This window comes from Hyperoodon ampullatus (assembly GCF_949752795.1).
Source record: "Hyperoodon ampullatus genome assembly, chromosome: 3".
In the NCBI taxonomy this organism is placed as follows: domain Eukaryota; kingdom Metazoa; phylum Chordata; class Mammalia; order Artiodactyla; family Ziphiidae; genus Hyperoodon; species Hyperoodon ampullatus.
Window position 1 is genome coordinate 49,341,113 of NC_136916.1, and position 13,608 is coordinate 49,354,720.

Genomic DNA, 13,608 nt, shown 5'->3' on the forward strand with positions numbered 1-13,608 from the left:
ATAACATTATCTTTTGGAGTTTAAAAAACATTACCATATGCAAAAATAATAACATAAGTTGGGAGAAGGGTAAAGCATTCTAAGGGCCTAGAATTAATTGTTCAAGAAGAGAGAATTAACTTCTGAATTTGATATGATAGGGGTAGATGTGATAGTTCCTATAGCTTCTCTGTCCAACATGGTAGCCAACTGTTGCTATGTAAACTTAATTAAATATTTACTTCTTAAGTTTCACTAGACACATTTCAATTGCTCAGTAGCCACCTGTGGCTAGTGGATGCCTTACTGGGCAACAAAGATTTGGAATATTTCCATTATTACAGTGTACTCTATTGGATAATGGTCTTTTGGAGTAACTGAAAAGAATAGAAAACATAGTGGATAACTTTTAGATTAGTAGAAGGGGGGAAATTAATCCTAAAAGAAGGAAGAAAGGGAGGTAAAGGAATGGTAGATTTAATAAATTCAAATATATGAATAATTATAGTAAGTGTCAATAGGACTAAATGCTCTAGTTAAAAGACAATGATTCTGAGGCCGGATTAAAATATATATAGTTGCTGTTACAAGAGACATATATAAAACAGTCTGAAGTTAAACAGAAAGATTGCAAATAAAAAGAGAAAAAAGAAATGCCATACTGTTGCTAATCAAAAGAAAGCTGGTGTATCTATAGTAATATCAGAAAGAATAGACTTTTACGTCAAAAAGCATTACTAATAATAGAGTGTTTAATTTGCCAAGAAGATATAATCATTTTAAATTTGTATGTGCCTGGAGACACCTGGAAAGTAAATACCCTGATTGACTGTTTATTCCTTGGACCCATGGGAATTGCCACAAAGAATAAAGGTCAGTTTTTAACAATGGAAAACAAAATTTGTATGCATCTAATAACATAACCTCAAAGTACATAAAGCAAAATTTAACAGAATTATAAGAAGAAAGAAATTGTCATACTGGGAGATTTTAATATACCTTTCACTGTAATTGATAGAAGCAGAAAAGAGAACCTAATGAACATACATTCTTTAAAAAAAGTTAATGAACTTTTTGTTTTTGAATAATTCCAGATTTACAGAAAGTTGCTAAGATATTATTCAGAATTCCCATACATGCTTCTCAGTTTCCCCTAATCTTACATGACCATAGTACATGTGTCAAAACTTACAAATTTAGTATTGGTACATTACTGTTAACTATATTAGTCTTTGTATTTCACTAATTTTGTTGTTGTTGTTCCAGAATCCAATCCAGGGTATCACATTGCATTTTAATCACGGTATCTTCCTAGTCTCCCCTTGTCTCTGCCATTTTCTCAGTCTTCCCTTGTTTTTTATGAACCTGACTATATATTCTTTTCATCCACTCATGAAATTTACAAAAATTGACCTAATGCTGGACCATAAAGCAAGTTTCAACAAATTTTTAAGGATTTAAAATATATGAAGTACAGAATAGTCTCTGACCACAATGCAAGTAAACTAGAAATCAGCAGAAAAAACAGTAGAGACTGTCTGGATCAAAAAATCATAATGAAACTTAAGGTATATTTTAAACTACACAACAACTAAATCTCTATCAAAACTTGTGAGATTTACCTGAAACAGTTTTTTTTAGCTAAAACAGTTTTTAAAGGGGTTTTTAAAGCCCTAAAATGGAATATTAAGGAATAATGAGACTGAAAATTAATGTGCTTTATATCTATCTTAAGAGCAAAAGTATTAAAATAGAAAGTAAATATATAATAAAGAAGATTAACAAAGCTAAAATTCTTCAAAAAGGACTTGAAGAGACACTTCACAAAAATGGATACCCAAATGACCAGTGAATGTTTGAACTAGTCATCAGGGAAATGCGAATTAAAACCTAAATGAGGTATGACTACACACCCATCAGAATGGCTGACATTTAGAAATCTGACAATACTAAATATTGGAGAAGATATGCAGTATAGAGAATTTTCATTCCATGCTAATGATAATGTAAATTGACTACCTCCTTTGGAAAGCAGTTTGGAGTTATCTAGTAAAGTTGAGGATAAGACTCAAAAATTTGACAAGGCAAATTCCCTAGAGAAACTAGATTTGTGAAACAGGATAAATGTACAGGAATGTTCATAGCAGTATTATTTGTCATCGCCCCAAACTGAAAACAACTTGAATAGCCATCAAAAGATGAATGAATAAATGTATTATAGTATATTCATACTATGGAATGCTATAGTACAGTGGAAGCAAAGAACAGCTGCATACCACTGCATACAACTACCTAGTATGTTATATTTTTGCTTATTTGGTTTATTGTTTGTCCTTTCTCTAGAATATAAACTTTATGAAAGCATAGACCATCTATTTTATTCACTGCTGAGTCTTCAGTTTTTCTAACAGCACCTGGTGCATAGTAGTGCATAAAAGGCATCCAAATGAATTAATTGAATGAAATATTAATGTAGAGATCCTGCTTATGAAATTTGAAATCTTTGTATTTTGCATTGCTAGTCTATAGTAGTACAACTGATTTTTATATATTGATCATGTATTTATTATTCTAGGTATATTTTTGTGGATTCCTTAGGATTGAAAATTCAGTTCTTTGGAAAGACAGTGAAGTTGAGTCACTAAAGAAAATTGCTGTAATCAGTAAAGGTGTTACAAAAAATAATGAAAATTTAAAGGGATTGTGCTCTCAAACTGCTTCTTAAGGGTCTAAGTTTTCATTTTAAATAAATGAAAACTGAAAGGCATATTCTTTTGTGTCATTTACCTAGAATCATAGCCAAAAGATCCACTTTCAAAGAAACGGCCTTATTTGGCTCTGTATCAGAAGGTTGACGAGTGAATACGTTTGTGTGTTTTAAGCTAACATGAACTGTTTAAGATATGTATGTAACATTTTCCACAGTTTCCTGCTTTAATTTATTCAATTAACTGACCTTCAGCCAACTGTCAGTCCCACTTGGATGGTTAAGAGGCTTTTACCATCCTTGAATTTTGCAGGAACAAAGAAAAATTATAATCTAGAGAAGTTGTTCTCAAACTTTGCTAGGTGGCAGGGGAATGAAAACTTAGGCACTTGAGAAACAACTTGAGTTTTGAATTCTTTTAGCTTTTTTAAAAGCTCCCAGTTTGGGAGACCCAGGAGCTGTGAGAACAAAAAAGAGAAAGGGAAACCTCTCCCAGCAGCCTCAGAAGCAGCAGATTAAAGCTCCACAATCAACTTGATGTAGCCTGCATCTGTGGAATACATGAATAGACAACAAATCATCCCAAATTGAGGAGCCAGGAGTCAGTGCTGTGCCTCTGAGGTGGGAGAGCCAACTTCAGGACACTGGTCCACAAGAGACCTCCCAGCTCCACATAATATCAAACGGCGAAAATCTTCCAGAGATCTCCATCTCAACACCAGCACCCAGCTTCACTCAACGACCAGCAAGCTGCAGTGCTGGACACCCTATGCCAAACAACTAGCAAGACAGGAACACAACGCCACCCATAGCAGAGAGGTGGCCTAAAATCATAAAAAGTCCGCAGACACCCCAAAACACACCACCAGACGTGGACCAGCCCACCAGAAAGACAAGATCCAGCCTCATCGACCAGAACACAGGCACTAGTCCCATCCACCAGGAAGCCTACACAACCACTAAACCAACCTTAGCCACTGGGGACAGACACCAAAAACAACGGGAACTACGAACCTGCAGCCTGCAAAAAGGAGACCCCAAACACAGTAACATAAGCAAACTGAGAAGACAGAAAAACACACAGCAGGAGAAGGAGCAAGATAAAAACCCACCAGACCTAACAAATGAAGAGGTAATAGGCAGTCTACCTGAAAAAGAATTCAGAATAATGATGGTAAAGATGATCCAAGATTCTATTTCCAAGATCCAAAATCTTGGAAATAGAATAGACAAAATGCAAGAAACAGTTAACAAGGACCTAGAAGAACTAAAGATGAATAAGCATCGATTAAAAACACAATAAATGAAATAAAAAATACTCTAGATGGGATCAATAGCAGAATAACTGAGGCAGAAGAACGGATAAGTGAGGTGGAAGAAAAAATAGTGGAAATAACTGCTGCAGAGCAAAATAAAGAAAAAAGAATGAAAAGAACAGAGGACAGTCTCAGAGACCTCTGGGACAATATTAAACGCACCAACATTCGAATTATAGGGGTTCCAGAAGACGAAGAGAAAAAGAAAGGGACTGAGAAAATATTTGAAGAGATTATAGTTGAAAACTTCCCTAATATGGGAAAGGAAATAGTTAATCAAGTCCAGGAGGCACAGAGAGTCCCATACAGAATAAATCCAAGGAGAAATACGCCAAGACACATATTAATCAAACTGTCAAAAATTAAACACAAAGAAATCATATTAAAAGCAGCAAGGCAAAAACAACAAATAACACACAAGGGAATCCCCATCAGGATAACAGCTGATCTCTCAGCAGAAACTCTACAAGCCAGAAGGGAGTGGCAGGACATAATTAAAGTGATGAAGGAGAAAAACCTGCAACCAAGATTACTCTACCCAGCAAGGATCTCATTCAGATTTGATGGAGAAATTAAAACGTTTACAGACAAGCAAAAGCTGAGAGTTCAGCACCACCAAACCAGCTTTACAACAAATGCTAAAGGAACTTCTCTAGGCAAGAAACACAACAGAAGGAAAAGACCTACAATAACGAACCCAAAACAATTAAGAAAATGGGAATAGGAACATACATATCGATAATTACCTTAAATGTAGATGGACTAAATGCTCCCACCAAAAGACACAGATTGGCTGAATGGATACAAAAACAAGACCCATATATATGCTGTCTACAAGAGACCCACTTCAGACCTAGAGACACATACAGACTGAAAGTAAGGGGATGGAAAAAGATATTCCATGCAAATGGAAACCAAAAGAAAGCTGGAGTAGCAATTCTCATATCAGACAAAATAGACTTTAAAAGAAAGACTACTAGAAGAGACAAAGAAGGACACTACATAATGATCAAGGGATCGATCCAAGAAGAAGATATAACAATTGTAAATATTTATGCACCCAACATAGGAGCACCTCAATACATAAGGCAAATACTAATAGCCATAAAAGGGGAAATCGACAGTAACACATTCATAGTAGGGGACTTTAACACCCCACTATCACCAATGGACAGATCATCCAAAATGAAAATAAATAAGGAAACACAAGCTTTAAATGATACATTAAACAAGATGGACTTAGTTGATATTTATAGGACATTCCATCCAAAAACAACAGAATACACATTTTTCTCAAGTGCTCATGGAACATTCTCCAGGATAGATCATATCTTGGGTCACAAATCAAGCCTTGGTAAATTTAAGAAAATTGAAATTGTATCAAGTATCTTTTCCGACCACAGTGCTATGAGACTAGATATCAATTACAGGAAAAGAGCTGTAAAAAATACAAACACATGGAGGCTAAACAATACACTACTTAATAACGAAGTGATCACTGAAGAAATCAAAGAGGAAATTAAAAAATACCTAGAAACAAATGACAATGGAGACACGACGACCCAAAACCTATGGGATGCAGCAAAAGCAGTTCTAAGAGGGAAGTTTATAGCAATACAATCCCACCTTAAGAAACAGGAAACATCTCGAATAAACAACCTAACCTTGCACCTAAAGCAATTAGAGAAAGAAGAACAAAAACATCCCAAAGTTAGCAGAAGGAAAGAAATCATAAAAATCAGATCAGAAATAAATGAAAAAGAAATGAAGGAAACGATAGCAAAGATCAATAAAACTAAAAGCTGGTTCTTTGAGAAGATAAACAAAATTGATAAACCATTAGCCAGACTCATCAAGAAAAAAAGGGAGAAGACTCAAATCAATAGAATTAGAAATGAAAAAGGAGAAGTAACAACTGACACTGCAGAAATACAAAAGATCGTGAGAGATTACTATAAGCAACTCTATGCCAATAAAATGGACAACCTGGAAGAAATGGACAAATTCTTAGAAATGCACAACCTGCCAAGACTGAATCAGGAAGAAATAGAAAATATGAACAGACCAATCACAAGCACTGAAATTGAAACTGTGATAAAAAATCTTCCAACAAACAAAAGCCCAGGACCAGATGGCTTCACAGGCGAATTCTGTCAAGGATTTAGAGAAGAGCTAACACCTATCCTTCTCAAACTCTTCCAAAATATAGCAGAGGGAGGAACACTCCCAAACTCATTCTACGAGGCCACCATCACCTTGATACCAAAACCAGACAAGGATGTCACAAAGAAAGAAAACTACAGGCCAATATCACTGATGAACATAGATGCAAAAATCCTCAACAAAATACTAGCAAACAGAATCCAACAGCACATTAAAAGGATCATACACCATGATCAAGTGGGGTTTATTCCAGGAATGCAAGGATTCTTCAATATACGCAAATCAATCAACGTGATACACCATGTTAACAAATTGAAGGAGAAAAACCATATGATAATCTCAATAGATGCAGAGAAAGCTTTTGACAAAATTCAACACCCATTTATGATAAAAACCCTGCAGAAAGTAGGCATAGAGGGAACTTTCCTCAACATAATAAAGGCCATATATGACAAACCCACAGCCAGCATCGTCCTCAATGGTGAAAAACTGAAACCATTTCCACTAAGATCAGGAACAAGACAAGGTTGCCCACTCTCACCACTATTATTCAACCTAGTTTTGGAAGTTTTAGCCACAGCAATCAGAGAAGAAAAGGAAATAAAAGGAATCCAAATCGGAAAAGAAGAAGTAAAGCTGTCAGTGTTTGCAGATGACATGATACTATACATAGAGAATCCTAAAGATGCTACCAGAAAACTACTAGAGCTATTCAATGAATTTGGTAAAGTTGCAGGATACAAAATTAATGCACCGAAATCTCTGGCATTCCTATATACTAATGATGAAAAATCTGAAAGTGAAATCAAGGAAACACTCCCATTTACCATTGCAACAAAAAGAATAAAATATCTAGGAATAAACCTACCTAAGGAGACAAAAGACCTGTATGCAGAAAATTATAAGACACTGATGAAAGAAATTAAAGATGATACAAATAGATGGAGAGATGTACCATGTTCTTGGATTGGAAGAATCAACATTGTGAAAATGACTCTACTACCCAAAGCAATCTACAGATTCAATGCAATCCCTATCAAACTACCACTGGCATTTTTCACAGAACTAGAACAAAAAAATTCACAATTTGTATGGAAACACAAAAGACCCCGAATAGCCAAAGCAATCTTGAGAACGAAAAATGGATCTGGAGGAATCAGGCTCCCTGACTTCAGACTATACTACAAAGCTACAGTAATCAAGACAGTATGGTACTGGCACAAAAACAGAAAGATAGATCAATGGAACAGGATAGAACAGGATAGAGATAAACCCACGGACATATGGTCACCTTATCTTTGATAAAGGAGGCAGGAATGTACAGTGGAGAAAGGACAGTCTCTTCAATAAGTGGTGCTGGGAAAACTGGACAGGGACATGTAAAAGTATGAGATTAGATCATTCCCTAACACCATACACAAAAATAAGCTCAAAATGGATTAAAGACCTAAATGTAAGGCCAGACACTATCAAACTCTTAGAGGAAAACATAGGCAGAACACTCTATGACATAAATCACAGCAAGATCCTTTTTGACCCACCTCCTAGAGTAATGGAAGTAAAGACAAAAATAAACACATGGGACCTAATGAAACTTAAAAGCTTTTGCACAGCAAAGGAAACCATAAACAAGACCAAAAGACAACCCTCAGAATGGGAGAAAATATTTGCAAATGAAGCAACTGACAAAGGATTAATCTCCAAAATTTATAAGCAGCTCATGCAGCTCAATAACAAAAAAACAAACAACCCAATCCAAAAATGGGCAGAAGACCTAAATAGACATTTCTCCACAGAAGATATACAGACTGCCAACAAACACATGAAAGGATGCTCAACATCTTTACTCATTAGAGAAATGCAAATCAAAACTACAATGAGATATCATCTCACACCAGTCAGAATGGCCATCATCAAAAAATCTAGAAACAATAAATGCTGGAGAGGGTGTGGAAAAAAGGGAACACTCTTGCACTGCTGGTGGGAATGTGAATTGGTACAGCCACTATGGAGAACGGTATGGAGGTTCCTTAAAAAACTACAAATAGAACTACCATATGACCCAGCAATCCCACTACTGGGCATATACCCTGAGAAAACCATAATTCAAAAAGAGACATGTACCAAAATGTTCATAGCAGCCCTCTTTACAATAGCCCGGAGATGGAAACAACCTAAGTGTCCATCATCGGATGAATGGGTAAAGAAGATGTGGCACATATATACAATGGAATATTACTCAGCCATAAAAAGAAATGAAACTGAGCTATTTGTAATGAGGTGGATGGACCTAGAGTCTGTCATACAGAGTGAAGTAAGTCAGAAAGAGAAAGACAAATACTGTATGCTGACACATATATATGGAATTTAAGAAAAAAAAATGTCATGAAGAACATAGGGGTAAGACAGGAATAAAGACACAGACCTACTAGAGAATGGACTTGAGGATATGGGGAGGGGGAAGGGTAAGCTGTGACAAAGTGAAAGAGCGGCATGGACATATATACACTACCAAATGTAAGGTAGATAGCTAGTGGGAAGCAGCCGCATAGCACAGGGAGAACAGCTCGGTGCTTTGTGACCGCCTGGAGGGGTGGGATAGGGAGGGTGGGAGGGAGACGCAAAAGGGAGGGGATATGGGAACATATGTATATGTATAACTGATTAAATTTGTTATAAAGCAAAAAAAAAAAAAAAAAAAAAGCTCCCAGTTTGAAAACCACTGTCCTTACTATTGTGCAGATCTGTCAATTCTTGTGGTGTTCAAAGAATAGGTATTCATGAAGATCATTTGGATGTGGAAAAAAAAACATGGCCTCTCTTATTTTTTATTTCATTGTATTAATTTGTGTTAATTAATATATTAATTAATAAAGTACATGTAAATAATTTACAAATAAATATATTTTAGGGATGGGAGGGCAATCAAAGTAAGTTTAGACAGCAGATATCTATTTTGCTTCAATAGTAAAAGCAAAGTATATGGAAGGAGAGTAGAGATGCCCAATTTTATTTTCCTATACCTTAAAACTTTGAATTTATTTTTCTACTGTACCTTCACAAACAAAGATCAAATAAGAATCATGAGGCAAATATCTTCCCTAATTAATATATATTAACTTTTCTTTAGGGAAATAACATTAGTTATGTCTGCTCATATCTCCACTATGCTAGGAACTAAGTAACAAATAAAATGGGAAACCCTGTTTATCCCATAAATTAACATCTTTTAGATTTGCCTTGCTTTACAATCTTTTTTAAAATTTTTTTAAAAATTTATTTAATTAATTAATTTATTTATTTATGGCTGTGTTGGGCTTTCTCTAGTTGGGGTGAGTGTGGGCTACTCTTTGTTGCGGTGGCTTCTCTTGTTGCAGAGCTTGGGCTCTAGGCCAGCGGGCTCAGTAGTTGTGGCTCGAGGGCTCTAGAGCACAGGCTCAGTAGTTGTGGCGCATGGGCTTAGTTGCTCCACCTCATGTGGGATCTTCCTGAACCAGGGCTCGAACCCATGTTCCCTGCATTGGCAGGTGGATTCTTAACCACTGCGCCACCAGGGAAGCCCACCTTGCTTTACAATCTTAAGAAATAAAGTTGCATATAATAATTCCATTTTATTAGTTTTTGCATAATTGAAATATGGCTAAGCAATATTGTTCATAATACGTTATTGTGAGCCATAAACAAAACTGGAAACTGTTGGGTGTTGATTTTGGTGCTGATTTTCTTTTTTCATAAGTAATACTTTTATATTTAGTATTATATTAGAATAAAACCCTCAAGAGTTATATGGGTTTCTTTGTTATTGTTTTTAATTTTATCATGATTAGTGAGACTGTTGTTTGTTTTGTAGATTGATGACATTGTAAAAGCTGTTGGTAACTGCAGCTACAACCAGCTAGTGGAGAAGATCATCTCTTGTAAGCAGTCAGACAACAGTGAGCTGGTTAGTGAAGGTGGGTGAGTGTTGCTATTATCTGACTTATTCTTGGCAAAGTAACTTGTCTTAAAATTTAATGTCTTTTAAATGTCTTAAATACAACTTCTAAAAAATAAAAGTGATTCTACCTATGAGAATTAAAGGAAGTAATTATTCATAAAGGTACCAGTGAAAGGTTTTTCCTAGAAACCTTTTTACTTGTTTTGTAAAATCACTCCTGGATTCTAATAAAAGTCTTTGGAATCACTTGCTACCTTTGATATAATCAGTTACTCAGGGGTTACTGATAATTACTCTTTTAAAAAAGAGCTACTATTTGGGAGTACTGAGGGAACTTTATAATTCATCCTGAACACTTCTGTTGACTAAGATGTGTATTATGGTACTCAAGTGTTCATTTTAGTAGAGCTCTACCTTATATTTCAGTACAATAGTATATTAAAGCTCTATTCTGGATCAGAGTACACCTTTGATCATCAGTTTCCCTAATCCTTAGCTAAAATTAAAAATTGCTAAATTCATCAGCATAGAAGTATTTTTTTTGTGTTTGTTTGTTTTTTAAGCTGTGTTCCAGTCAGTGAAGGGAAGAGGAGATTTGAAACCAGAGTGCTGTCAGGAACCATAGCATTTGGGTATAACTTCACCGTCACCCACTTCACTTTTTCATAAATATACACAAATACTAAGACTGCTATTCTCCTCAGTTTGAAGGGTTAACAAAAGAAAGAGAAATCGTGAGAAGCAGACACACAGTTCTTTCACATGAGGTATAATAAAAATTTATCATCATCACTACATTTTAAAAAATTAAAACCAAATGACTACAAGAGTACCTAAGAACATATAAAAGAAGATGTGTGCATGAATCTCACACTATATTGATTAATAAGAACCCAACTAATTACACTACTCAATTATCCAGAAGTTTAACATGTTTATGCAAGAGGCCAGTAGCAGGAAAATACACAGTGTGTTAGTTGAGGCTCATCTAGTCTTTTGCTTGCAATAAACACACAGATATTCAGCAATATTGATCATTGATTTGTGTGACGCCTCTTTCACTACAACCTAAGGCAGCAAAGTTTAAATTTTAGGGGAGAGAGGAGCAACAAAAGTTGTTACAAAAAATATTTTCCCTCAGTTAACAAAATTCCACTCACTAGAACTTTCCATTCTTTATCCAAGCTCTCATTACTGTAAATATTCTTAGAAAGTAGGCTATAAAGAAAGTATCCATCTGTGGATTCCTGCTTTCTCAGTAACTTTCAGTATGCTATTCAATAGTAATTGAGAGAACAGTAGGGTCCAGAAAGTGTTAACAGATAGAATGATAGCCAATAAGTGATATTTGGATGAATATATTTATAAGGTAAGAAGCTATGGGAAACACTAATGTTAACAGCATTTTCACCAAGCTAGGCTGCAATGTTACAGGGGTAGGACTTATTACACTAGCAGAATGAACAACAACCAAAAAACAGTCCCTTCATCACTTCTCCTTTTTCTCAGCGTGGTTTTACAACTATTATTATTATTTCTCTGGTATTGAATCCCTGGGATAATAAAAAACTGTAGCTAATTTGTATAGAATTGATAACTTGAGAAGAACATCTTGGTAAAAGCAAGTAGGAATCTTCCTCTTTAGTGGTATAGAACTTTCAGGTAATATATATCAGAGCTGATTAATTCCTTGATATATAAATTTCATAATGGTGAAATTCTGCTTATCATATTTCCATACATAGTCAAGGAAAAATTATATATGAAATTCAGTACAATTAAAAAGCTAAACTAGTTTTTTGTTTATAAGAAATTACAAATATGTAGTCTGTTTGAAATAAGTATTCAATCCCAGTGGCTACTTGTATAAGGCACTTTGAAATCATTAAGGAAATGAAAGGCCACAATGGACATTTTTTCTTATATAATATAGCAATTAGCTTTTTTCCCATTTTCTTCATCATATTTTCTTGGGTATATTGTTCAACCAAAGTAGTCTGCTTTCTTTTTCTGTTTAGCCTACAACTGTAACTTTCCTTCTGAATCATAAAATATCCCAAAGTGGTTTATTTCTAATCCTTCTTTATTAAAAATTATTAAACTTTGGTCTTAGATGATTTTTTAAAAATTCAAATATTTCATCTCCATAAGGTGCAGAATACAAGAAATATGTTTACTATCATTCTTTTTTGATGAAAAAGAAATATTATTTAGTTAATAGTCAAATAGAATTAGATATTCTTTCAACTTCTTTCAGAGAACATTTTTTTTTTCTGGTGGCAATACCTTGTAAATAAAAGTACAGAACTTTTATATGTACATAGAATATTTATTACTTGCTACCTCTTTTGGATATTAATACTTTTTTGAATCAAGTTATAATGATGGGTTGTGGCATGGCAGCAAAAATCAACAAGGAAAAAAATAGCACAGTACCAGTTTCCAGACTTCACGATAACTGGTCATTTAATTCCAGAAGATCTCTCAGGAATAATTTCTCTTTAACAATTGTTTCTAGGTAAAAAAAAAAAATATGCTTAAGGAAATTATTCCAGCATATTCACTTATTCAAGCTCACTTATTGAGCTTTTATTATGTGCCATAAACACTGAAGATTATAGTTTGAGTTCATATTATTTTTGATTAAATAATATTGATTTCCTTTTTCTCTTTATTTTGGAAAAACTCAAACCCATAAAATTGGAATAGCACAATGAATATATGTACCTATATACATATTTGTACATATATATGTTTCATCTAAATTCACCAATTATTAGCATATTGAATTTTTACTTTCTGTATTCACACACACACACAATTTTTTTCCTAAATCATGTGACAATTAATTGCAAATATTATAGCACTTTATCCATTAACTCTCCAATATTTGTCTCCTAAGAACAAAGAATTTTCCTATGTAATCACAATGCAGTTATCTCAGGAAATTTAACATTGATACAATACTATTACCTAATATACTGTTTATATTCAGAATTCCCCAGTTGTCCCAGTAATGCCCCTTATAGCTTTTAAGTTTTTTCAGTGTAAGTTTCAATCAAGTATCATTTAATTATCATATCAATTTAGTCTCCTGTAATCTAGAACAGAAGATCCCTATCCTTTTTTCTTTTCTTTTTTTTTCTTTTTGGTCTTTTGTGGTATTTACTTTTCTTTATAGTCCAGGCTAGTTGTTTTATAGAATAGTCCTCAATCTGGATTCATCTGACTGTTTCCTCATTAGTAGATTTGGGTTATATATTTTCCGTGGGAATACTACATAGGCGACACTGTGTCTTTTCTGGTGCATCAAATCAGGTGGCACACGATGTCTGATTATCCCATTGTTGGTGATGTTCAAATAGGATTAAGGTGATATTTACCAGATGTTTTGTTGTTGGAAAGATGCCCTTTGCCATTTGTAATTAATAAGTAATCTCTGATATTATGTTTTGAAACTCCATAATTTGTTTAGTTATGAAAAGTTGAAACTACATTAGGCTTTT

The 13,608-nt window shown here is 34.4% G+C and overlaps 1 protein-coding gene across 2 annotated transcripts in view; it reads left to right on the forward strand.

The window, feature by feature from the left end:
- MINDY2 (MINDY lysine 48 deubiquitinase 2) overlaps positions 1-13,608 on the forward strand; it is a gene marked incomplete at its 5' end in the record, with an annotated part of 82,469 nt that overhangs the window by 41,343 nt on the left and 27,518 nt on the right. For both annotated transcript variants that reach the window (XM_079699893.1, XM_079699894.1), the window contains one exon: positions 10,016-10,118. In XM_079699893.1, the coding sequence (XP_079556019.1) occupies positions 10,016-10,118 (103 nt within the window). The remainder of the gene's footprint in view (positions 1-10,015; positions 10,119-13,608) is intronic.